Source organism: Carcharhinus amblyrhynchos, chromosome 2 (genome assembly GCF_965287045.1).
Source record: "Carcharhinus amblyrhynchos chromosome 2, sCarAmb.v2.hapA, whole genome shotgun sequence".
NCBI lineage: Eukaryota > Metazoa > Chordata > Chondrichthyes > Carcharhiniformes > Carcharhinidae > Carcharhinus > Carcharhinus amblyrhynchos.
Window position 1 is genome coordinate 6,079,989 of NC_137325.1, and position 25,312 is coordinate 6,105,300.

At 44.6% G+C, this 25,312-nt stretch overlaps 1 protein-coding gene across 1 annotated transcript in view; it reads left to right on the plus strand.

Annotated features, from left to right (window-relative positions):
* LOC145360140 (cadherin-20-like) overlaps positions 1-25,312 on the plus strand; it is a 151,004-nt gene that overhangs the window by 121,674 nt on the left and 4,018 nt on the right. The window contains exons 6-10 of the mRNA XM_080215122.1: positions 5,241-5,428; positions 6,881-7,134; positions 12,074-12,210; positions 16,591-16,712; positions 17,945-18,062. Coding sequence (XP_080071248.1) covers positions 5,241-5,428; positions 6,881-7,134; positions 12,074-12,210; positions 16,591-16,712; positions 17,945-18,062 — 819 coding nt within the window. The remainder of the gene's footprint in view (positions 1-5,240; positions 5,429-6,880; positions 7,135-12,073; positions 12,211-16,590; positions 16,713-17,944; positions 18,063-25,312) is intronic.

Consider the following 25,312-nt stretch of genomic DNA (forward strand, 5'->3'; position numbering starts at 1 on the left):
CACAACGCAGGTTAGGTGAATCGGCCATGCTATTATTCTTCCTAAATTGGTGGGATTGTTGTGAGTGCAGTCTCGATGGGCCGAATGGCTTCCTCTGCACTGGAGGGATTCTATGATTCTCTGAATTCTATGATTATGGAGATTTAGGGACTAAAAATCTGGTAAAAATGAACAAGAATGATACTGCTCATCAATTCTGCAAAGCTTGGCTGAAAATAATGACTGTTTACCCTATCAATATTCATAATTGTGGAATGATATTCTTAGTGGGAAATGTTTATTTGCTGGAACATTCAAAGCCTCTTTCAAGTCGTACATGTGGTCTGTTAGACACTGAGGAGCACAGTAGCACAGTGGTTAGCACTGCTGCCTCGCAGCGCCAGGGTTCTGTGTTTGATCCCCAGCTTGGGTCACTGTCTGTGTGGCGTTTGCACATTCTCCCCATGTCTGCGTGGGTTTCCTCTGGGTGCTCCAATTTCCTCTGAAAGACATGCTGGTTAGGAGCATTGGCCATGCTAAATTCTCCCACAGTGTACCCAAATAGGCGCCAAAGTGTGGTGACTAGGGGATTTTTACAGTAACTTCATTGCAGTGTTAATGTAAGCCTACTTGTGACTAATAAAATCTACTACCACTACTAAAGTAGGATGAGGTTGAGGTGTGTGGGGAAAATAGTGTTGATCTAATTGAACAGTGGAACAGACTGAAGGGGCTAAATGGCCTTCTCCGACTCCTGTGTTCCTCAGGATGTGCCAGAAAAGGCTACACATTTTTTGCTGTGTCACATTTGTAACATTGACCATTTCCCTTGATAGAATCATAGAATCCCTATAGTGCAGAAGGAGGCCATTTGGCCCATAGAGTCTGCACCGACCACAATCTACCCAGGCCCCATTTCCATAACCCCTCATATTTACCCTCCTAATCCCCTTGACACTAGGATTAATTTAACATGGCCAATCAACCTAACCCGCACATCTTTGGACTATGGGAGGAAACCGGAGCACCCAGAGGAAACCCATGCAGACACGGGGAGAATATGCAAACTCCATACAGACAGTGACCCGAGACCGGAATTGAACCCGAGTCCCTGGCACTGTGAGGCAGTGGTGCTAACCCACTGTGCCACCCCCGAAGTAATATTTAGTTGTAAGCGATTGTCTGAGCAGACAGGTTGAGTCTGTGTGTAATATCCACCCAAAATGAGAATCCAGTGATCCAGTGAACAAATTGCTACAGGAAGGATATTCACTAAAGCAGCAATATAATAGTCTCCAGACGGCAAATTATGGAAATGTAACTCACTGAAACTCACTGTCTGAAAGGGTGGTAGAGGCAGGAACCCTCACAACATCTAAGAAGCATTTAGATCAGCACTTGAATCGTTATACCACACAAGGGTATGGACCAAGAAAAACCCAACTTGAAAGAGAATGAGTTAAGTGGTTCTGTTAAACACTGAAACCGCAGGCTGAGAAATACATCATTATATCTATTGCTGAATGCCAATATTAAATAATCTCTTGGTTCATTTCTTACATTTCTGATGTCTTTATTGATTAACAGTTGGGAAACTTTAATGAGGTGCTTTGAACGTTATGACACGATTGAAGTGACTAGCTTGCGTCTGTATAATTGAGTTATGCGATGGTAACACCATCCCAATGGAATGTTTCAGCTGCCCATTGCCCTTCCTGTTGCAAAAATCCGTAAGTGGCTCTGAGAAAAGGTCATCGAATTTTACAGCACAAAGAGAGGCCCTTCGGCCCATTGTGTCTGTGCCGGCCATCAAGCACCTATCTATTCTCCCCTTTTCTGGTCTGTACCCGTTGTGTGCTATGATGTTGATCTAAATGTTTCTTAAATACTGTGAGGGCCTCTGGCTCCACCACCCTTTCAGACAGTGAGTTCCAGATTCCCACCGCTTCCTGGGTGAGAAAAAAAATTCCTCAAATCCCCTCCAAATCTCCAGCCATTTCCCGTAAATCTGTGCCCCCTGGTTATTGACCCCCCCCTGTACCCTGGAGAAGGGTTCCTCCCTGTTTACCCTGTTTGTAATTTTGTGATTTTGTACATCTCAATCAGGCCCCCCCTCAGCCTTCTCTGCTGTAAGGAAAACAATCGCAGCCTCTTCTCAAAGCTGAAACGCTCCAGCCCAGGCAACATCCTGGTGGATCTCCTTTGCACCCTCTTTAGTGCGATCACATCCTTCTTGTCGTGTGGCTACCGGAACTGCACACAGTACCCTACTGTACATTAACGAGGAGGGAACCTAGGTGATTCTGACACAGCGCTGTGATAGTTTTCTAAGTGATGTGGAGGTGACACTGGCCATCAGGTGTGTTCCCCTCTGGACTCATCGGAAGAAACGGCAATTGGCAGTGTTTGACAATGGGGTTTACAGCCCCTGAAAGAGAGCCTGTAAATCCTGAATGATAATAATGTACCCCTGGTGACTTGCACTCCGAGACCACACAGCAATCAATTCAGGAGAACTCCAGACACCAAGCAACTTAACAGTAGCAGTAATATTTGTAATGTTCCCACTGCAATGAACCTAAATGATACTCTAATTGCAGTGTTTCAGTCTCAGAATGGTTGAGTCTTAATCTGCCCCATGCATTGAAAAGCAGTTCAAAAGCTGGCAGGGATTTGCACTCATATAAAATTTTAATCTTATTTGCATATCCATTGGATACAACTTTTCTACTTAAAACACTCAAGGTTTTCGCTCCGGAACATTTGGTGTTTTTTAGAGGAAAAGGAAGGTGAGCATTTATATAGTATCTGTCCAGGACATCTCAAAGCTTTAACAGCCAATTAAGTACTTTTTTGAAGTGTCTTCACGATTGCAACATCGGAAACACAGCAAGCTCCCACAAATAGCAATGTAATAATGACCAGATTATTTGTTTTTGTGAGGTTGATTGAGGGATAAATGCCAGGGATAAGACCACAAGAAATAGGAGCAGGAGTAGGCCATTCAGCCCTTTGAGCCTGCTCCACCATTCAATAGGATCATGGCTGATCTGATATGCCTTGTGTCCATTTACCTGTCCTTTCCCCGTAACCCTTGATTTCCCCTACTGATCAAAAATCTATCTACGTTCCAAAAAGGAATCTGCCCCCATAGTTCTCTGTAGCAAGGAGTTCCAAAGACTCACAACCCTCAGAGAGAAGAAATTCCTCCTTATCTCAGTCTTAAATTGGTGCCTTTTTATTCTGAGACAAAGACTCACTGAGTTCCCGAGGTGAGAGTGATTGCCCTTGACATCAAGGGCAGCATTTGACCAAGTGTGGTAGCAAAACTGGAGTCAACGGGAATCGGGGATGTGGAGAGGAGGGCGCTCTCTGCTGGGTTGGCACAGTGGTTAGCACTGCTTTCTCACAGCTCCAAGGACCTGGGTTCGATTCCTGGCTTGGGTCACTGTCTGTGTGGAGTATGCACATTCTCCTTTGTGTCTGTGTGGATCCCCTCTGGGTGCTCCAGTTTCTTCCCATAGTCCAAAGATGTGCATTGGCCATGCTAAATTGCCCCATAGTGTCCCAGGATGCATAGGTTAGAGGGATTAGTGGGTAAATGTGTGGAATTACAGGGATGGGGCCTGGATGGCATTTTTGTCAGTGTAGACTCGATAGGCAGTGTTTAAATTCAGACACATCGTTCAGCAGTAAAAATCATTCATTTGCTGTATAATGCTCCTGAATGCAGCAGCCTAATATTTTCAGCCATTCTTCATGTGGAACGAATAGCCATGTCACCCCAGACGTGCTGGTTAGGGTGCATTGTCCATGCTAAATTCTCCCTCAGTGTACCCAAACAGGCGCCAGAGTGTGGCGACTAGGGGATTTTCCCGGTAACTTCATTGCAGCGTTAATGTAATCCGACTTGTAACACTAATAGGATTAGAGTTTAAACTTTGAATGTCCTCGTAAGGTGGAAGTTGCAGATTGGCCTGAGACTGGAGTTTACTCAGAGTGCCACTAGGGGGGAGCCTAACTCTGTCACTCACTCTGGAATCACTTCTCAAAAAGGCCAGCATTCTGGTACCATTTGTACCCAGGAGAGAGACATAACCACGAGTCATAAATAAAACAGGATTACATCTCATTATTTAGGGCCAATTTTTAAAGATGTGAAGCGCAATAAGCACTTTCTCTTCAGGTTAATCCAAATTGTGCTTGCAAGTGTCTGCTTCAAACAGTGAAACAAAGTGCAGGACCATGATAAGATTGTAAAGTTTAATGGTCGTCTAGATAAATGGCAAGCCTTGTGTACTTGTAATGTCCCTGGACTAACAACCCAGAGGCCTCGGTTAATGCTCTGGAGACATTGGTTCAAATCCCACCACAGCAGCTGGAGGAATTTAATTTCAGTTCATTAGTAAATCTGTAATAAGGTGCTAGTTTATCAGGAACACAGGAACTAGGAGTGGGGTTGGGCGATTCAGCCCTGCAAGCCTGCTCCGCTATTTAACATAATCATAGCTGATCATATCCTGGTCTCAGCTCCACTTTCCTGCCTGTTCCCCACAGCCCTTTATCCCACTTTCCATCAGAAACATATCCATCTCTTTCTTGGATCTGTTGGTTGGTTCTGCCTTCCTTGCAGTCTGGGGCAGCGAGATCCACAGCCCTCCGAGAGAACTCATTTCTCCTCATCTCAGTCCCTCTGACTCTATATCTATAACCTCTCCTTCTAGACTCTCTCACAACGGGGGAAACATCAGTTCAACATCCACCTTATCAATCTCCTTTCGGTATCTCAATCAGACTCCCTCTCCTTCTCCCGAGCTCCAGCAAGTACAAGCCCAAGCTACTCAACCGCTCCTCGTTTGACAACCCTTTCCTCCCCGGAATCAATCTGGTGAACCCCCTCTGACCTGCCTCCAATCCCACCACATCCTTTCTCAAGTAAGGAGACCAAAACTGGACACAATACAAATAATGATCATGACACTGCTGAGTTGTAAAAGCTGGTTTACTCATGTCCTTCAAGGGAGGAAATCGGCCATCCTTAAAACCGGTTCTCATCTACATGTGACTCCAGACCCACAGCAATGTGTTTTTAACTGCCCTCAGAAATGGCCTCGCAAGCCGTTAAGTTATAGGTGGCTCGTTACCACATGCTCAGTTCCAGTTAGTGTTGGGCAATAAATGCTGGCCTTTAATTGCCAGCGATGCCCCCATCCCCAGTGGAATGAAAGGTGGTTTACATGTGCCTGTGTTTTTACCCTCAGAGCTGTATCAGATGACTGTGATGGAGTCAGCAATGGTGGGCTCAGTGGTTGGAAGGATTCACGCTCAGGATGCAGATGAGGGGCTGAATGCTGAACTGAGCTACAGCCTCATCGATGGTGATGGGATGAGTGTATTTGACATTGTCACAGATAATGGCAACCAAGTTGGCATCATCATCTTAAAGGAGGTGAGACAGCAATGTACAATGTAATGACAGATTCTGGAACTCTCTACTGTGCTATGACCTGACAGAACAACAGCTGATACTCAGGGAGCACCTTTATTGAGGGAGTGTGGGGACGGCGGTTAGCACTGCTGCCTCACAGTGCCAGGGACCCGGGTTCAGTTCTGGCTTTGGGTCACTGTCTGCAAGTGGAGCTTGTATGTTCTCCCCGTCCCTGCGTGGGTTTCCTTCGGATGCTCCGGTTTTCTCCCACAGTCCAAAAGGCGTGCTGGTTAGGTGACCATGCTAAATTCTCCCTCAGTGTGCCTGAACAGTGCCAGAGTGTGGCGACTAGAGGATTTTCACAGTACCTTCATTGCAGTGTTAATGTAAGACTACTTGTGACACTAATAAATAAACTTTAAATTTTAAAAAATCCTCCAATGTGACTGGAGTGGTATGAAGCGAACTTTGACTCTCGGCCGTAATTTGGGTCCAATGACGGTAAATCTGGTCAAAGAGGAAGGTTTTAAGGGGTGTCGTTAAAGAGAGAAGTGGGACAGAGAGGCAGAGAGATGTAGGAAGGAAATTCAAGAGCTTGGTAACCATCAATGTGTGGAGTGATTAACATTAAGAGTGTTCAAGAGGCCAGAATTAGAGGAACACAGATATCTGGGAGGATTGTGGGGCTGGAGGAGATTCTGGGATAGGGAAGGAGCGAGAAGTTGGAAAGATTTGAAAACAAGGATGATAGTTTTGAAATCAAGACATTGTTTGCCCGGGAGCCCATGTAGCACAGGGCTGATTAGGGAGTCTGGTGTGAGCTCAGACCCAGCCTGCAGACCTTTGGATGACCTCAAGTCTCTGGAGGGTGGTTCTTCATCCAAGTAGAGTATTCCACCACACTCCTGACTCATGCCTCGTTGATAGGCATTGGGGAGCCCAATTACTCACCCCAGGATTCCCAACCTCTGACCTGCTCCTGTAGCCATAGTATTTATATGGCTCATCCAGTTCAATTTCTGATCAATGGTAATAACCCCTCAGTATATTGACTATGGGGGATTCAGCGATGGTAATGCCAACGAGTGTCAAGGGGCAATGGTTAGAGATGACCATTGCCTGGCACTTGCAATGACTTGAATATTACTTGCCACTTGTCAGGAATGCAATCAAACTGCTCCACAGCTTCACCCAACTCTAGCTCTTGAACCTCCTTCAGCCACATCGCCCTCCGAGATCTCTGCGCTCAACTCATTCTGGCCTCTTGAGCATTCCCAATTTTAATTCCACTGCCGTTGGTGACTGCGCCATCAGCCACCCTGACCTGAAGCTCTCGAACGCCCTCCTTGAGTTTAAAACTAACAAAATGTTTCAGCAACAGGTGACTGTGACAGAAAGGAGGTTGGACAGTGTTACAGAGAAATGAATTCCTAGAGTTTGATTACCTATCCCGTGGTTCCCCTCTCTCTCTAGCCATTAGACTTTGAAGTGAAGGACAGCTACACATTGACTGTGGAGGGAACCAACACCCACCTGGACCTGCGCTTTTTGAACTTTGGTCCATTCCGGGATACGACCCGGGTGGTGCTGGCTGTGGAAGATGTGGACGAGCCGCCACGGTTCGAGGTGACCTTTTACCGGGTAGAGGTTTACGAAGATGTCGCGGTTGGCACCACCATCCAGACAGTTTCGGCAAAAGACCCAGATGCAGCCAATAACTCGATCAGGTAGGAAGTAACCTTGGCAACGTGCCTTGGCAGCCAAACCGTAATGACAGTGAGGTCTTATCTCAGGAACAGCAACATTGAATCCACACTAAAATTCTAATCACTAGAACCGTGCCAATAGCTGATTCACCAAGCAACCTTTACTAGCTGTTTAGTGCCACAAACCAGTCCATTAGTCACAGCGTTGTGTAGTTTTATAGCTTGAGAGTACAACTGATGAACCAGCACGTGCCCTGGCTGGAAAATTTAGCTCAATCAGTGCACAGGTTGCCTCGGTAAGAAAGTTTGGTTGCTCCATTTCTGACTCAGATCCTATATTCGTCCTGTCATAATTTTGGCACGTCTCCAGAGCCTTCACAATTTATACTTCATGGTTATTTTTGCTGCTGATTTCTTCCTCCTGATTGATCCCCATGCTGTACAGCACAGAGCCTGTGAATAATGCCCGCCCTGTTTACACTCCCTGAAGTAGAGATTCGCCAAACCCCTTTTCAGTTAGATTAGTAATTCCGCCCCCCCCAATTAAATTACAATAACATTTAATAATCATGATATGAAAGTGCCACATGCAAATAATGACTTTTCAGAGAACAGCTGGTTAGTTTTGTGATGTTCTCAGCATTCCTATATGTGTGGGGCCCTGCTTGCTGAGACCTTTAGTCCACACTGCACTGTGGTGTCCTCACTGCTCTCCCACATCCCTGGCTCATATCTTCAGAGTGTGTGTGTGTGTGTGTGTGTGTGTGTGTGTGTGTGTGTGTGTGTGTGTGTGTGTGTGTGTGTGTGTGTGTGTGTGTGTGTGTGTGTGTGTTTGCATGTGTTATGCACGCGCGCATATATATAAATCTGCATGTTGTATGTATTTGTGTGTGTGCATATATGTGTGAATGTGTGTTGTGTGACTGCATACCATTCATAGAATACATAGAGGAGAAGGAAAGGAGAGGGTGCAGAATGTGGTGTTACAGTCGTTGCTCGGGTGTAGAGAAAGACCAACTTAATCTGTGTGTGTGTGTGTGTGTGTGAGAGAGAGAGTGTGTGTATCTTTGTGTGTGTATGAGTATGATGTGTGTGTTGTGTGTCTGCGTATGTGTGTATGTTATATGTACTTCTTGTGTGCATATGTGCATGTGTGAATGTGTTTGTTCTATGTGTGTTTTCCAAACTGTCTTCCCCACGTGAATTAATTTAATATGAATAAGGTCAAGGCCTATCATTCCTTACGTAGCCGACCCAATGTGGAAAACGTAACTGGTTAACAAGTGAAGATATTCGTAAAAGTGATAAGTTTTATTAAAATAACCTGATAGGAGCAGCTTGGACAATGGGTGGAATGAGGTGTAAAAGATTGCAGGTGACTACTGCTAAAAATAAAGAAAGCCAATGGCTTTGGGACAATGAGATCTGAAGAGATTGATTTAGACGTGTCTTCTTTTCTGTATTTAGTAAAACCAGTTCAAGTATTGTGCAGCCATCAGAATTAGATACATCAAGGAAGAATGGTTGTTATCCAATCCCAGGTCATTGCACATTGCTCCTGAAAGCTCTGTACTTTTTATTGATGAAGTGTCGGCTAATTGTGGGTTTTACTGTGATTTCTGGTCCTTGGCTCAGATAGTTTCACTAGCTTTAACATACATATCACTTCTGTTTCTATTTGAGCTATAAATCACAGTAAAACCCACAATCCCTACATTTCCTATTCATGTAAAACAATACTTGGCCAAGACACAGAAAATAGCAGCAGGAGGAGACCATTCACCCCTTCCAGCCTGGTCTGCCATTATGATTATAGCTGATTGTCCAACTCAATGGCCTGATCCCCATATCATTTGATCCCTTATGCCCCAAATGCAACATCTACTTCTTGAAAACAGTTTGGCCTCAACTGCTTTCTCTGGTAGCGAATTCCACAGGTTCACCACCCACTGGGTGAAGAAATTTCTCCTCATCTCTGTCCTAAACAGTCTAACCTGTTTCCTCAGACTGTGACCCCTGGTTCTGGATACCCCCACATTGAGAAGCATCCTTCTTGCATCTACCCTGTCTAGTCCTGTTAAAACATTTTCAGTTTCTACAAGATTCTTCTCCCTCCTCATTCTTCTGAACTCCCGTGAATACAATCCTAACCGACTCTCAATCTCTCCTTGTACATCAATCCCGCCATCCCAGAAATCAGTTAGTAAACTGCTCACCATCACCTTCTCAGGGTAATAAATGCTAGCCTTCCTAGGGACACTCACATCCTGGGAATGAATGAAAAGAAACTTAATGGTTCACTGAAGTGGCCCCATTTCCAGGTAGCTTGGATCCGAGGAGATAATGTAGTGGTAATGTTATTTGGCCAATAAACAAGTGGCTCCAGCTGATGCTTTGGGACATGAGTTCCAATCCCAATAGTGGAATTTAAATTCAATTAACAAAAAGTCTGGAAAATAAAACTAATCTCAACAACAAAATCACCGACTATTGTAAAAACCTCTCCGGTTCACTAGTGTCCTTTAGGGAAAGGAAACTTGCCTACATGTGACTCCAGACCCACTGTAATGTGGTTGACTCTTAAATGGCTGATTAAGCCACTGAGTTCAGGGAAATTAGGGATGGGCAACAGTTGCTGGCCTTGCCGGTGACATGGTCATCCCATTCCTAATGAGGGGGTTAAAACCAGGCAAAGACCATTCAGATTCAGCCCGAAAAAAAAAGTACCTCCCATTGGCTCATTGCTAGTCTCTTCTTCTAACCCTAGTTGGCAGAAGACCAATGAAATTCTGATTCTCAGGAAAGCTTCACCCAAGAGCGACGAAAGAATTCGGCAAACGTTCTGACCTCATCAAGAACAGGTTCATGAGTCTCTCCCTCTGAATTATATCTTTCTTCAGGGGATTTTCAATGACTATTGACGGCCTCCCTTCTGTAGGAACTCAACTGCCACGCTGTCCTGGCAGCAATTCCATCAATCTTACCCTTCCTCAGACCAGGCACTAAGTTGTCAACTTGTTCCTCATCGAAAAGTCCGTTGGAATTCACGATTGCTTCAGCGAGGTGATAGAAACCTGAAACAAACTTTCTCCCTCCTACTTTTCCGTCACTGTGTAAGGAATGGGGTGGAGCTAATGGGTTTTTCCAACAATCGACAATGGTTTATGGCCATGAGTAGATTCTTAATCCCAGATTGTTTTTTATTGAATTCAAATTCCATTGCAAGCCCAAGAATAGATGCAGACAAATTTCAAAGGCAATTAGACTTGGGCAATAATTGTTGACCGAGCCAGAACAAATAAAATATAATTCCTTCCATTGGTCCCCCCAGATTTTGGTATGATAGCGTAAGTATTGCAAAGACTCCATATCAAATCATGCTGATTTCAATCCACCATATCATGTGTATAAAAAAACAAACTGATGTCTAACTCCGAGATGTTTTGGGTCTCTAAGATCCCACGTCAGTTTTCTAGCTTGTTTCTGAATTCAGTCTCCTTCTCAGGCTGAGCTCTCGGGTACTCATAAGATCACACCAATTAGAAGCAGACCATTTGGCCCGTCAACCCTGTTCAACCATTCAATAAGATCATGGCTGATCTGCTCGTGGCCTCAACTCCCCACTTTCCTGTCTGTAGCACCCGAACCCCCAGACTCCCTGGAGAATCAATAATCTATCCATCTCACCCTTGAACATGTCCACAGTCCCCTGTGGAAGAGAATTCCAAAGACAAGTAACCCTCTGAGAAAAGAAGTATCTCCTCAGACGGAATTTTATGGCCTCACTCGGGCAAGAAAGGAAATTCCCACCCAAAGGTCAACCTTTGTTGGACTCTCGCCGATTCTATGGTGGGCAAGCTGATAGAGCTCCGGCCCTCATCTCCATCTTAAACTGTGCCCCATCTTCTAGATTCCCCCAACAGAGGAAACATCCTCCCAGCATCCACCCTGTCAAGTCTCCTTAGAATCTTCTGTTTCAATAAGATCACCTCTCATTCTTCCAGATTCGCCCCGATCTTTCTCCAGAAGGCAAACTCTTCATCTAAAGGATCAGCATAACTTCCCCTAAACTGCCTCCAATGCAGTGTCGCCTCCTTCTGGTACCATGTCCCAAGAGAGTGTTGGCAACCATTACCTTTCTTGGACAGTTACCACAGTGCTTTGCTGTTGCCCCCTGTGGTATAGTTGTCCAGGAAAGTCTCCCACTCTTTGCTGCCCATCATCAGGTAGATTGGAGGATTTACAGACTGATAAGCAACCCATTTTGCCAGGTTATGAACCCACTTTCCATGGGCATCTGGTGCTGAAATTGAACCCAGGGCTCCTGACCTCGAGGTAGGGGTACTACCCACTGCACCTCAGGACCGCAAATGCAAATCTATCCTTCCTGAAATAAGGAGATCGTAACTATTGGCAGCACTCAAGGAGGGTTAACCCCCTACATTTAAGATCCAGTTGTGAGGACCCTTGGAAGATTATTTGACCAGTGAAATGTGAAAAGGTTATCTGAGAAACTTGGGTTGATTCTAAATTACCATTGATTGTTTACTGCAAGTGGGGTGGCTTGGTGGCACTGGGGCAGCACAGTGGCACAGTGATTAGCACTGCTGCCTCAAGATCTGGGGACCCCGGGTTCAATCCCCGGCTTGGGTCACTGTCTGTGTTTAGTTTGTACGCTCTCCCTGTGTTCGCATGCGTTTCCTCCGGGTGCTCCGGTTTCCTTCCACAGTCTGAAAGACTTGCTGGTTAGGTACACTGACCGTGCTAAATTCTCTCTCTCTGTAGCCGAACAGGTGCGGGAACGTGGCAGCTAGGAGATTTTCCACAGTAACTTCATTGCAGTGTTAATGTAAGCCTACTTGTGACACTAATAAATAAATGTTAACTTTAACAAATGCAAGAAAATGATGTGGGTTTAACAGGGGTCTTTCCCTCTTTTGTTCTTCTACTCATTTCGAAGATATTCCATTGATCGATCCACTGATCCCACCAGATTTTTCTACATCGATATCGCTTCCGGAGCTTTGATGACTGCAAAATCATTGGACCGAGAGCGTCTCTCTTGGCACAATATCACAATCCTGGCAATGGAAATGAGTACGTCTTTGAAGATTGCTCAATATTTTATTAAAAGCGAGACGTCTTTTTTATCGTGTGTTAGTGTTATGTTTGCTTTAATTCAGGTTGATTAAGTTGTGCAGCCTAACACAATGCGAATTAATAGGAGCTGGTGGCGCGGAAAATGTACTCCAACAGTATGTCGGGGGCGAGGGGAGGAGTTCAAAGAGATCTTGTAGATTGGCGACAGTTTGGATTTTATCTCGTTCGCATGTTCTCCCCGTGTCTGCGTGGGTTTCCTTTGGGTGCTCTGGTTTCCTCTCACAGTCCAAAGATGTTAGATTGATTGGCCGTGCTAAATTGCCCCTCGATGTTGAGGGACTAGCAGGGGAATATGTGGGGTTATGGGGATAGGATGGAATTGTTGTTGGTGCAGACTCGATGGGCCGAATGACCTCTCTCTGCAACGTAGGGACTCTCTGATTCTATCTCATTACCGGGCCACCATTTTTCCTGCGTTAATAAATGTTAATTACAGTTCCCACGTTAATAAAAACAAGAAACTTGCTGGGTAGACTCAATAGTCAATAATGTCGATGATTCCTGATTCGCAGCCTTGCCAGGAGAATGCACTGAAAGTAAGAGCGAAAATGCTTTCAGGATCAGAGAAACAGCAAAGAGGCCTTTTAACCGAGATTACCCTGTGCACCATTTTAAAGATTAATTGGCTCTTGGTGAAAAAGTTTCTATGTTTCAGGAGCGAAGGAGTAGGTTTTACAAAAGTGCTTCCTGCATTGCAGGGAATTCATATCGGAACAGTCAGCAAAAAGATTACCACACCCCTACAGATACAGTACATACTGTAAATGGAGCAATCGTTTGCAAAATCAGCCCTGGTGTATTTGCCTAAGTTAAAGATTCTATTATGTGTGAGCGTCAGTCCTCTCGCTCCCTGGTACACAGTGTGTCAGACACTTCTGTTCAGCTATGAGATGATCAGTATGATTAGTGTCATAAACGGCTACATGACCTAGTTTTCAGAGTGTGTACTGAGCAAGCGAGCCCCCAGTGCCACAAGAACAGGAGAATTAGGATTCGGAACAGACCATTCGGCCCATCGAGCCTGCTGCATTTTTTGATAGGCTGCTCTGATTTCCACCTCAATCCCACTTTCCATCGCGCCAACACCTCACCCCTCCCCCCCGACACCACACCCCACCAATAAACCTTGCCTCCCTTGTCAATCAAAGATCTGTCAAGCTCTGCCTTGGATATATTCAATGACCCAGCCCCCACTGAAGAACCGACTCAAGAACAGCTTCTTCCCTGCTGCCATCAGACTTTTGGGTGGACTTACTTTGCATTGAGTTGATCTTTCTCTACACCCTAGCTGTGACTGTAATTCTGCGTTCTGCACTCTCTCCTTCCCTTCTCTATGAACGGTATGTTTTGTCCGTACAGCGCACAAGAAACAATACTTTTCACTGTATGTTAATACACCTGGTAATAATCAAATCAAATCAAATCAAATCACTGCTGTCTGGGAAAGAGAATCCCACCCTCTGAGAGAAAAAAAAATCTCCTCATCTCTTTCTTAAATGTGAGAGGAACAGTGTCCCTGTAGGTCCAGACTCTCCCTGCAACAGGAAACGTCTCCACCCTATCCAGTCTCTTGGAACTGTTTCAATAAGATCGCCTCTCATTTTTCTAAACTCCAATGGTTACAGGCACAATCTGCCCACAAGATAACCTGCCCATTCCAAGAAGCAGTCAAGTGAACCTTCTCTGAACTGCTTATGATGCAATTACATCCTTTCTTAAGTAAGGACACAAAAACTGCACAGTACTCCAGATGTGGTCTCACTGAGGCCCTGTACTGGGAGATCCCATGCTTACAATTTGCTGATGGAGATCACCATCAACCTAAGAACGTAAAGAATAGAAGGGAGTGTAGACCATACTTGAGCTTTCTCCACCATCATATGACCTCAACTCCACTTTTCCCAACTCCCAAATCCGTTGATTCCCTGAGAAATCAAAAATCTACCTCATTCAGCCTTAAATATATTCCATGGTGGAGCATTCTTCTAGGCTAAAGATTTCCAACGATTCCCAATTCTTTGAAGAAGTGTTTCCTTATCTCAGTCCTACACAGTAGGCTGCTGATCCTGAGACTGTGCCCCTGTATTCTAGATTCCCGAGACAGAGAAAACATTCAGGGCCCTCGCTCTAAATCCCTTTCAGAATCTTGTGTGCTTCAAAGAGATCATCTCACATTCTTCTAAACTTCAGAGAATGTTGGCCCAATATACTCACCTTCCACAAAGGACAACCCCCTGAGCCCAGGGACCGGGGAGGTGATGATCTGGTGGTATTATTACTAGCCTATTAATTTAGAAATTCAGCTAATGTTCTGGGGACCTGGGATCGGATTCCACCACAGCAGATGGTAGAATTTGAATTCAATAAAAAAATCTAGAATTAAGAATCTACTGATGACCATGAAACCATTGTCGATTGTTGAAAAAACCCATCTGGTTCACTAATGTTCTTTAGGGAAGGAAATCTGCCATTCTTACCCAGTCTGGCCTACACGTGACTCCAGAGCCACAGCAACGCGGTTGACTCTCAACTGTCCTCCAAAGGCAACTAGGGATGGGCAATAAATGCTGGCCAGGCAGCCATGCAAATGTCCCATGAATGAGTTTTTAAAAATCTAGTGAAAAAACCTCCTGAATTATGATCAACCCTCTGTGAGTTTTCAATCCAAATTAAGACCAAATGTGAAAATGGTTTTGATTCTTAGGGGAAGGTATTCTACATGTTGTTGGCCAAGTGCAAAAGTGGATCAATGACTTGGCGACCCACAACAGCGATTTAAGTATAACGATCTTACACCAGTTGTACAACACAAAAACAGCATTTCAAAGAATTATAGAATCCCTACGGTGCAGAAAGAGGCCATTCAGTCCATCGCGTCTGCACCGAAAGAGCCACCCAATCCATTCTTTTGTTTATGTTTATAACTTTCTTTATCTAACTCCATCAACTATAACCGACCCCTCAGCCTGTGCTAGGTGTTTCAATCAATAGAGAAATGGATGGATGGACAAACGGACAGGTGGATGGATATGTAGGTGGACAGGTGGAGGGACGGTCAGATGGACAGGTGCATGAATGGATGGATGGCTGGGTAGTTGGACAGATGGATTGTGATGATGATACAAATAAAACAAGTAATCGTAATTCATGACGTAATTACAGACAATTATTAAAATTAAAATAAGGTCTAAATGATAAAAGGATTGCGCAATCGTGAACATTTCAGTCTAAAATAATTCCAACACATTGTAAACTGCAGGCTCCCTCATTTATAGCAGAATCTTAGAAGGTATGCTGCATTCTGCATATTGTATCAAAGTCCATAGATCATGCATTGTCTAATTTGATTTGATTTACCATTGTCACATGTGTGAAAAGTATTACATACAGTGAAAAGTATTGTTTCTTGCGCGCTATACAGAAAAAGCACATAGACAAGCATAAGCTATACAGACTGTCTGGGTGCGTTCATTAAATTCCCAGTTATTTCTGTATATGAGTTTTGTAAGGTCCCTGTTACCCCAAGTTCTGCATTCTCGCAACCCCCTGAGACGGTTTGTCTTTTGATTGACACCTCAAACCAGCTGCCTCTGTGGGTGGAGGCAAACATTCCCACGACAGGACTCCAAACACAGCAGGGGAGCTATTCCTGTTCATCTGATTAACGTTCCTTCCTCAATCCATACCATTACAAAGCAGATTACCTGGCCATCACCATCTTGCTCCTTGTTTGTGCTCTACATTCCAAAACTAGACTGCAATTTGAGATTTTTTTGTAAAGTTTGTTTATTAATATCACAAGTAAGCTTACATTAACACTGCAATGAAGTTACTGAAAATCCCCTAGTCGCCACACTCTGGCGCCTGTTCGGGCACACTGAGGGAGAAGTTAGCACGGCCAATGCACCCTAACCAGCACGTCTTTCAGACTGTGGGAGGAAACCGGAGCACCCGGAGGAAACCCACACAGACACGCGGAGAATGTGCACACTCCACACAGGCAGTGACCCAAGCCAGGAATCGAACCCGGGTCCCTGGTGCTGTGAGGCAACGGTGCTAACCACTGTGCCACTGTGTGAGGTAATGAAAGGCGCTACATCAATGCACCTTCCTTCCTTTCTTTAGGATGGAATAAAACTGCTTTTGGCAAAGTTTGAATGGGTGTAATTCGAAACTGAGAAGGCAGAGTTTTTAAAAACATGGAATGAACTAACACCAACTCTGGGTTCAGCTGTTGGGTAACAGATTATTACAAACAATGTTAGATGTTAAAGTTTGGTCATATCAGCTGCTAAGTTAGTGTTTGTCTCATTTCAGAGAATCCCACACAAATTGGGAGTGTCTCGGTCACAATTAAAGTCCTCGACATTAATGACAATGCGCCAGAGTTTGTGAAAGATCGTGAAACCTATATCTGTGAAAGTGTTAAACCTGGTCAGGTAAGAGGCAAGCTTCCGTGCTCTTCTGCAAGAGATTTATGAGACAACCAGATATTTTGATTAACTTGAGAGAACAGGGACTGGGATTCTCCGACCTCGATCGCGCCCCCCTGGACGCTGCCAATGAGAATGGAGAATTTGGCACTCAGCCAAAACTCCACTCACTGCAGCGGGACTGGAGAATCCCAGCCACAGGCAAGGTTGGAGAATTCCACCCATGGATTCTGTGAAACATTCGGTGGATTTTTCTTATAGGTTGAGCGGACATTCCCATTTTTCTCTCCTGGTTCCCAAGCCTCCTCTCCTGGGAACGCAGATCAGGAGACTTTACACCAGCGACCCTTCTTTGAATGGACAGCTTCTGTGTTTCTGTTTTCCTGATGCACAGGCATTCTGCCTGTTGGAAATTCAGTCAGAAAACTCTTTATACCTCACAGTCCTGGGTAAGGCCTGGCGACGCACATTCTAGAGTTTTTCTTCTGAGTATGCAAAAATATTATAGGGAGAAGTTTCCTGTGCACTTCAGAAACTGGACAAGAAATGGAGATCTGTGAAGCCTCTGAAATGTGAATCATAGAATCCCTACTGTGCAGAAGGAGGCCACTTGGCCCATCGATTCTGTACTGGCTCTCCAAATGGGAACGCCACCCATGTTCCCTCCAAATCACACCCCATCCTGACTTAGAAATACATCGGCCGTTCCTTCACTATCATTGGGTCAAAATGCTGGAATTCCCTCCCTAACAGCGCTGCGGGAGTACCTACATCACACGGACTGCAGCAGTTCGAAAAACTCACCTTCACAAGGGAAATCAGCGATGAGCAATAAAGACTGGGCTTGCTAAGGATGATGTGGAGATACCTGTTGGACTTTAACCTGGTGTTGTGAGACTTGCTAAGAATACCAACAATTCATTTTTTTAAAACATATTTTGGGAAGTATGGTGTGGCATTCTGATTTGCAACAATATTATAGAAATACAGAAACATGGAAAGTAGAAGCAGGGGCAGGCTATTTGGCCATTCAAGCCTTCAAACCAATCTCATCAGTGACCGTAACAGAGAACCAAGCTGCATTTGCAAGTCAGAGGCAGTTATCACTGAGATGTGTTATTGTTTGGAGCTACTTTGCATTATCCTGTTGTGAATCAGAAAAACAAATGCTGAAAATCAGCTGTTGTTGACACCAGAATGGCTTTTGTGAATGGTTTCAATTTGCTCCTTTTCAACAGCTGATTCAGATGGTGAGTGCGGTGGACATGGATAATCCCCAGGGTGGTCATCACTTCTACTACAGCCTGGCTCCTGAAACAGCAAACAACCCAAACTTCACCCTGCGTGATAATCAAGGTAAATCGCACTTATCTTTTTTTATTCATTCGTGGGACGTGGGTGTTGCTGGCTGGCCAGCATTTATTGCCCATCCCTGGATACCTTTGGAGGGCAGTTGACAACCAACCACATTGTTGTAGCTCTGGAGTCACATGTAGGCCAGACTGGGTAAGGATGGCAGATTTCCTTTCTTAAAGGACATTAGTGAACCAAATGGGTTTTTTTCCGATAATTGACAATGGTTTCACGGTCATCAGTAGATTCTTAATTCCGGATATTTTTATGGAATTCAAATTCCACCATCTCCCGTGGTGGAATTCGAACCCGGGTCCCCAAAACATTAGCTGAGTTTCTGGGTTAATAATTTAGCGATAATACCACAAATCCATCGTCTCACCTGCGCAACTCATTAATGTTAGAATGTAACTGGTGACAACTTTGATTGGACATAATGTGACCAATGGGGACAAGACGTAAGGGTCAGCTGACCCAGTAAAACATGGAACCAATTACAGAGTGCTGTAATAGTCAGCTGACCAGCTGATTCAGTGTAAGTAAGGTAGAATTGTGGGGAGCTTGGAGTGGTCCAGTGCAAGACCCTAAGTTTGGAGTAATGATGTTTCTTTATTAAACCATTTCTTTGATCTATCAGTTGGAGTAAGTTTTGTTGTATTTTCAGTAGCTGCATTTTGAAGAGTTCCTTCTAAAGAAACGACTGATACAGCTTTCCATGGTGTTAACCATTCAGTGGTACGCGCACACACACAAGCTTTGTTCTCTGAGTTCTTTGTTAAATGTTTACTTGTACACAAGAGTTTGCTCATGCTATCTATTTTCAGCAATGGACATTCAGTCTATTGTTCTGGAACTGCAACAAAACATTAAGAGTTTCAAAAGAGTAGCTTGCTTTGGACAAAGTGAACAGTGGAAGGATTAAAATTTCCCCAACGGAAAACAAAGCACTGCCCGGCACGGAGTCTTTATCTGAGTACCAGGCACGCATTCTTTGTTCCACCACTCCAGTGGTATTTAATCATTTCCCCAGCATGCTCGTTGGGTTTCCCATTATCTCATGTTTCACAGTCCACATTGTTGTAAGTCGCGGAGCTGTGCAGTCAAATCAATGTCACCGACATCACTAATGGCCTCAAATCGGACCAAACATGCTGTCTTTTAAGTTAAAAGTCAAGCGTGTTCCAATTGTGAAATTAAACACTGAAATATAAGTGAAGCAATGAAAAGGCAGCTTTGAAATGAGTTCTTTAGAATCTAAACAAGAAGATTTGCAATTTTTAACAGTTCAGTACCAAAGCACCTTATAGCAATGACATTCTTTACAAAAATGTTGTCATTGTTGTAACGTAGGAAACATAACATCCGATCTGTACACAGAAAGCTCCCACAAACTGCAATAAGATAATGACCAGGTAATCTGTTTTAGTGAGGTTGATTGACCAGGACACCAGGGGAGATAACCCCATTCTTCTCCTTCAGAACAGAGCCATGCAATCTTTCAAAGGGATCTATAAATTTCTCCCTGAGTGTTCTTTGTGTGCAATGTGTTTGCAAGCTTTCACCTTGGGTTAATGTGCATACCCTTGGTCCACTAGATTAGATTAGTTCAGTATTCTACCTCCCAAGCATTATATCGCCATTTCATAGATAGCCACCACGTTATCAAAGAGACAAAAGCCATGTCACTGTTAATTTTCCATCTGCTTACGCCACTGAAAGCGAGGACGGAGAATTTGACACTCAGACAAACCTCCGTTCAATGCAGCAGAATCACAAGTCCCACCGGTGTGAACTGAAGGTATGAGTTAGGCTTCAGGTGTACAGAAGTTCACTCCGTAATTTCAAAGAGTTCAAAGTTTTGAACCAACTTAAACAAGATGAACTGATGGATTGTCTTCAGCCCAAAGCCTTAATTTGGAAGAAAATGCACGGGGAGAACCTGCAAACTCCACACAGGCAGCCACCCGAGGCCAAAATTGAACCCGGATCCCTGGCACTGTGAGACAGCAGTGTGTTGCTCTGTCACCCTATCAGAGAACCAATGGCCTCCTTCTGCCCTGCGATGTTCTGTGATAGATTGAGACTAGGAAACATTCGTAAGATTTTAATCATTTGTTCCGGCAATTTGTTTTTAGCCAATCCTTCACAGGTACTACCCAAATATCAGGGACCTCCACCCCGAGCCCATTGCCAGGCTACCAGGGTAAACCTCGCTGTTTCACCACATAGTTTTACCCCTCCATCTTTTGCTGGTAAGATACCAGCAAACGGTGAGAAAAGGCCCTTAAGCAACCATTATTTAATCATTTACCAGCTTCGATTGGACCAATGGTGGACGGCCACCAAACACCAGCCTCCCTGCTGGCAAAATACCAGTGGAGATGGCATGACCCTCGGCACCCACCAGATTTTGCACTCCCCCACCTCACCCGCCCCACCCCCACCCACTGCCGCGAACAGATAATCTAGCCTGATGCTCCAGTAGGAAGAGAAATATAGAAAATAGGAGCAGGAGGAGGCCATTTGGCCCTTCGAGCTTGCTCCGCCAACCATTACGAATACTGTATCGTCCCAGCTCCAGTCTTTTGATGAAGTGTTGAGACTTGTGTTTGGACGCTAAGGGGACAAAGAGTTTTTGGGGGGTGAGCAGGAAGTGGATTTAATGTAAAAGTTCAGCCATGATCTTGCTGAACACCAGGAATTAGGTGGCTTATTCCAGCGGCTGTTTCCAGTGTCCCATCGACCCTCTCAGAATCCTCACTAACATCTTGAAGATGAACAGGAAGGTTTTCCCCAGTGTCCTGGTCAAGATTGATCTCTCAACTAACATCACTAAAACAGATTGCTTAGCCTTTATCCCATTGCTGTTGGTGGAGTCTTGCTCTGCACAAATTAGATGCTGCGTAACCTGCATTATACCCCAAACACTTACAAATTCATTCATTACATTTGTCCACTTTGGCAAGAAGAATAAAAAAAAGCGTATTATCTAAATGGTGAGAGATTGCAGAACTCTGAGGTACAGAGGGATCTGGGTGTCCTAGTGCATTAATCATAAAAGGGTACTGCAAATAATCAGGAAAGCTAATAGAATATTCTAATTTATTCTGAGTGAATTGATTACATAAGTAGGGAGGTTATGCTTCAGTTGGGCAGGGAATTGGTGGGACAACATCTGGAGTATTGTGTGTACAGTATTGGTCTCCTTATTTAAGGAAGGATGGAAGTGAATTGGAAGCAGTTCAAAGAAGGGTTTACTAAACCAATACCAGGAATGGATAAGTTGGAGAGATTAGGTTTGTATCCAGTAGCATTTAGAAAAGTAAGCGGAGCTTACAACTCCCACCAACCTTCACAGATGCACCATAGAAAGCATTCTTTCCGGTTGTATCACAGCTTGGTATGGGCTCCTGCTCTGCCCAAGTCCGCAAGAAACTACAAAAGGTCATGAATGTAGCCCAGTCCATCACACAAACCAGCCTCCCATCCATTGACTCTGTCTACACTTCCCGCTGGCTTGGCAAAGCAGCCAGCATAATTGAGGACCCCACACACCCCGGACATTCTCTCTTCCACCTTCTTCCTTAGGGAAAAAGATACAAAAGTCTGAAGTCACGTATCAAACGACTCAAGAACCGCTTCTTTCCTGCTGCCGTCAGACTTCTGAATGCACTTATCTCGCATTAAGTTGATCTTTCTCTACAACCTAGCTATGACTGTAACACTACATTCTGCACTCTCTTGTTTCCTTCTCTGTGAACGGTATGTTTTGTCTATATAGCACGCAAGAAACAATACTTTTCATTGTGTGTTAATACATATGACAATAATAAATCAAATCAAATCTAATCAAAGAGTATTGACAGGGTGGATGTGGGAGGGCATTTCCTCTTCAGGGGGAATCTAGAACTAGGGACGGCCATTGTTTAAAAATAAATAGTGGCTCATTTAAGACAGAGATGAGGAGGAAATCTTTCTCTCGGAGTCGTGAGTCCCTGAAACACATTCCCTCAGAAGACAGTGGAGGCAGGGAGTGGGATTTTCCAACCGTGTTTGCCCCAAAACTGGAAAATCCCACACAAGATCAATGGTTCTGCCCCCACCGCACCCCCATCCCACTGTCCACGATGATTCCTGTGGTGAGCAGTATGGGAAAACTCCCCCCCACTCTTTGAATATTTTTAAGGCAGATAGAATCTTCATTAACAAGGAGGTGAAAGGTTATGGGGGGCTGGGGGGGAGGCAGGAATGTTTGACTCGATTTGATTAGATTTTGATTTATTTTTGTCACATGTATTAACATAAAATGAAAAGTATTGTTTCTTGCGCGCTATACAGAGAAAGCATACTGTTCATAGAGAAGGAAACGAGAGAATGCAGAATGTAGTGTTAGAGTCATAGCTAGGGTGTAGAGAAAGATCAACTTAATGCGAAGTAGGTCCACTCAAAAGTGTGACAGCAGCAGATAAGAAGCTGCTCTTGAGTTGGTTGGTATGTGACTTCAGACTTCCTTGACCTGAAGGAAGAAGGTGGAAGAGAGAATGTCCGGGGTGTGTGGGAGGGATCCTTAATTATGCTTTGTAGAGGCAACGGGAAGTGTAGACAGAGTCAATGGATGGGAGGCTGGTTTGCGTGCTGGATTGGGCTACATTCACGACCTTTTGTAATTCCTTGCAGTCTTGGGCAGAGCAGGAGCCCATACCAAGCTGTGATACAACCAGAAAGAATGCTTTCTATGGTGCATCTGTTGGTGAGAGTTGTAGCTGACATGCCAAATTTCCTTAGTCTTTTGAGAAAGTAAAGAGGTTGGTGGGCTTTCTTAACTATAGTGTTGGCATGGGGAAACCAGGACAGGTTTTTGGTGATCTGGACACCTAAAACTTGATGCTCTCGACACTTTCTACTTCGTACCCATTGATGTAGACAGGGGCATGTTCTCCTTTACGCTTCCTGAAGTCGATGACAATCTCCTTCATTCATTTTGTTGACATTAAGGGAGCGATTATTGTTGCTTATTTCACAGTTCACCTGAATGTGGAGGTACATTTGTACATTGTACAATTTGTACATCCACTGTCTCCAAAGCAGTGATGTCCCTTTAGCTGTGAGCTCCTTCTTTCCAGTGTAAGAATGTTCGATATAGTTGAGTTGAGTAACAAAAGCTGATCTACGCCGGACTGTGACCATGGGGGAGGGGGTGGGGGGGAATGGTTGGCGGTGGGGGGGGTAGGTGCGATCTGGTGCTATGGCTGGGCAGGGATCAGATTGGGCCTTCCAGGTTAAGTTGAATTGATATGGGATGCTGCAGTACCCACCACATTAATTCTGTCAGTGCTTTGTTTAAACATTTACGTCTTTGGCAAACTAACTCACTGCAAGGCATCACTGTGAATAATGCATGCAATCCTTGTAGGTATCCCAGCTTGAGCAAACTTAAATAAGTACAAGCCTTGAAATGCTGTTTAGAAAGCTCTGAGCAGTCCTTTAGCATGGGCTAATTTCAGGAATGCAGACATGGGAAATAAGTATATTTAATGTACAACAGAAAATAATGAGTATAATGTGGGTAAACAATGGGAATGCAAGCTTCATAGAATCCTTGCAGTACAGAAGGAAGCCATTCGGCCCATCGGGTCTGCACCGAGCACAATCCCACCCAGGCCCTCTTCCCGTAACCCCACATATTTACCCTGCTAATCCCCTGACGCAAGGGACAATTGAGCATGGCCAATCCACCTAACCCACAGACTGTGGAAGGAAACCAGAACACTCAGAGGAAATCCACGCAGACACAGAGAGAATTTGCAAACTCCCCACAGACAATAACCCAAGCTGGGAATCGAACCCAGGTCCCTGGCACTGTGAGGCAGCCGTGCTAACCACTGTGCCACCTCTGGTACCTAACATGATAGACTGGGTGTCCTCTCGATATTTGTGGCTGATAATATAAATAAGTCATATAAATTAGTCACAGATATAAGTCATATAAATAAGATATCTGTGGCTGATAATATAAATGTGTGGGTCCACCGCGTAAAATCAACTCTAATTTGGCACTCGATTGGTCATGTCCATTAAGAGGCAACAAGATTGGCTGACGTTGAAAATAAGAACATAAGAAATGGAGGCAGGAGTTGACCATTAGTCCCGTCGAACCCCTGCTCTATCATTCAGTGGCAGATCTTGGGTTTTGACCCCATTTCTCCGCTAACTCCCCATATCCCTTAATTCCCAGAGACAACAAAAGTTTGTCTGTTTCAGTCTTACAAGTATTCAACAACAGAGCATCAGCAATTCTGCAGGATGGGGAATTCCAATGAATCTTAACCCTGAGCGAAGAAATTGTGCCTCATCTCAGCCCTTAATGATTGACCCCTTATCCTTAGACTGCACCCCCGTGTTCTAGATTTCCCAGCCAGGGGGACATAAGAACATAAGAATTAGGAGCAGGAGTAGGCCAGTCTAATAGTTATGTTAATGAACTAATAATCCAGCATCATAAACACAAATCCCACCATGGCAGCTAGGAAATTTAAATCAAGTTCATTAAAAGTAAATTAAAGGGGCAGTACAGTGCTTAGCATTCTGCCTCAGAGGGACCTGGGTTCAATTCTGGCCTTGGGTGACTGTCTGTGTGGAGTCTGCACATTCTCCCCATGTCTGCATGGGGTTCCTCCAGTTTCCTCCCACATACCCAAGATCATAGAATCCATGCAGTGCAAAAGGAGGCTATTTGGCCCATTGAGCATGCATCAACAACAATCCCACCCAGGCCCTATCCCCATAACCCCACATATTTACCACGCTAATCCCTCTAATCTACGCATCCCGGGACACTAAGGGGCAATTTAGCATGGCCAATCAACCTAACCCACAAATCTTTGGACTATGAAAGGAAACACAGACATGGGGAGAATGTGCAAACTCCACGCAGACAGTGACCCAAGCCAGGAACCAAACCCAGGTCCCTGGAGCTGTGAGGCAGCAGTGCGAATCACTATGCCATTGTGCTGTGCAGGTTAGGTGGATTGGCCAGGCTGAATTGCCCCTTGGTGTCCAAAGATGTGTAGGTTAGAGGGATTAGACATGATAAAATGTGAGGGTTGAGGGGTAGCATGAGGGGTGGTGGGGGTGGATCTGAGTATGATGCTCCTTCAGAGCATTGGTCCAGACTCAACGGACTGAATGGCCTCCTGCTGCAGTGTGGGGATTCTATGATTCTATCGGGATTACAAAATGATGATTGGTAATGG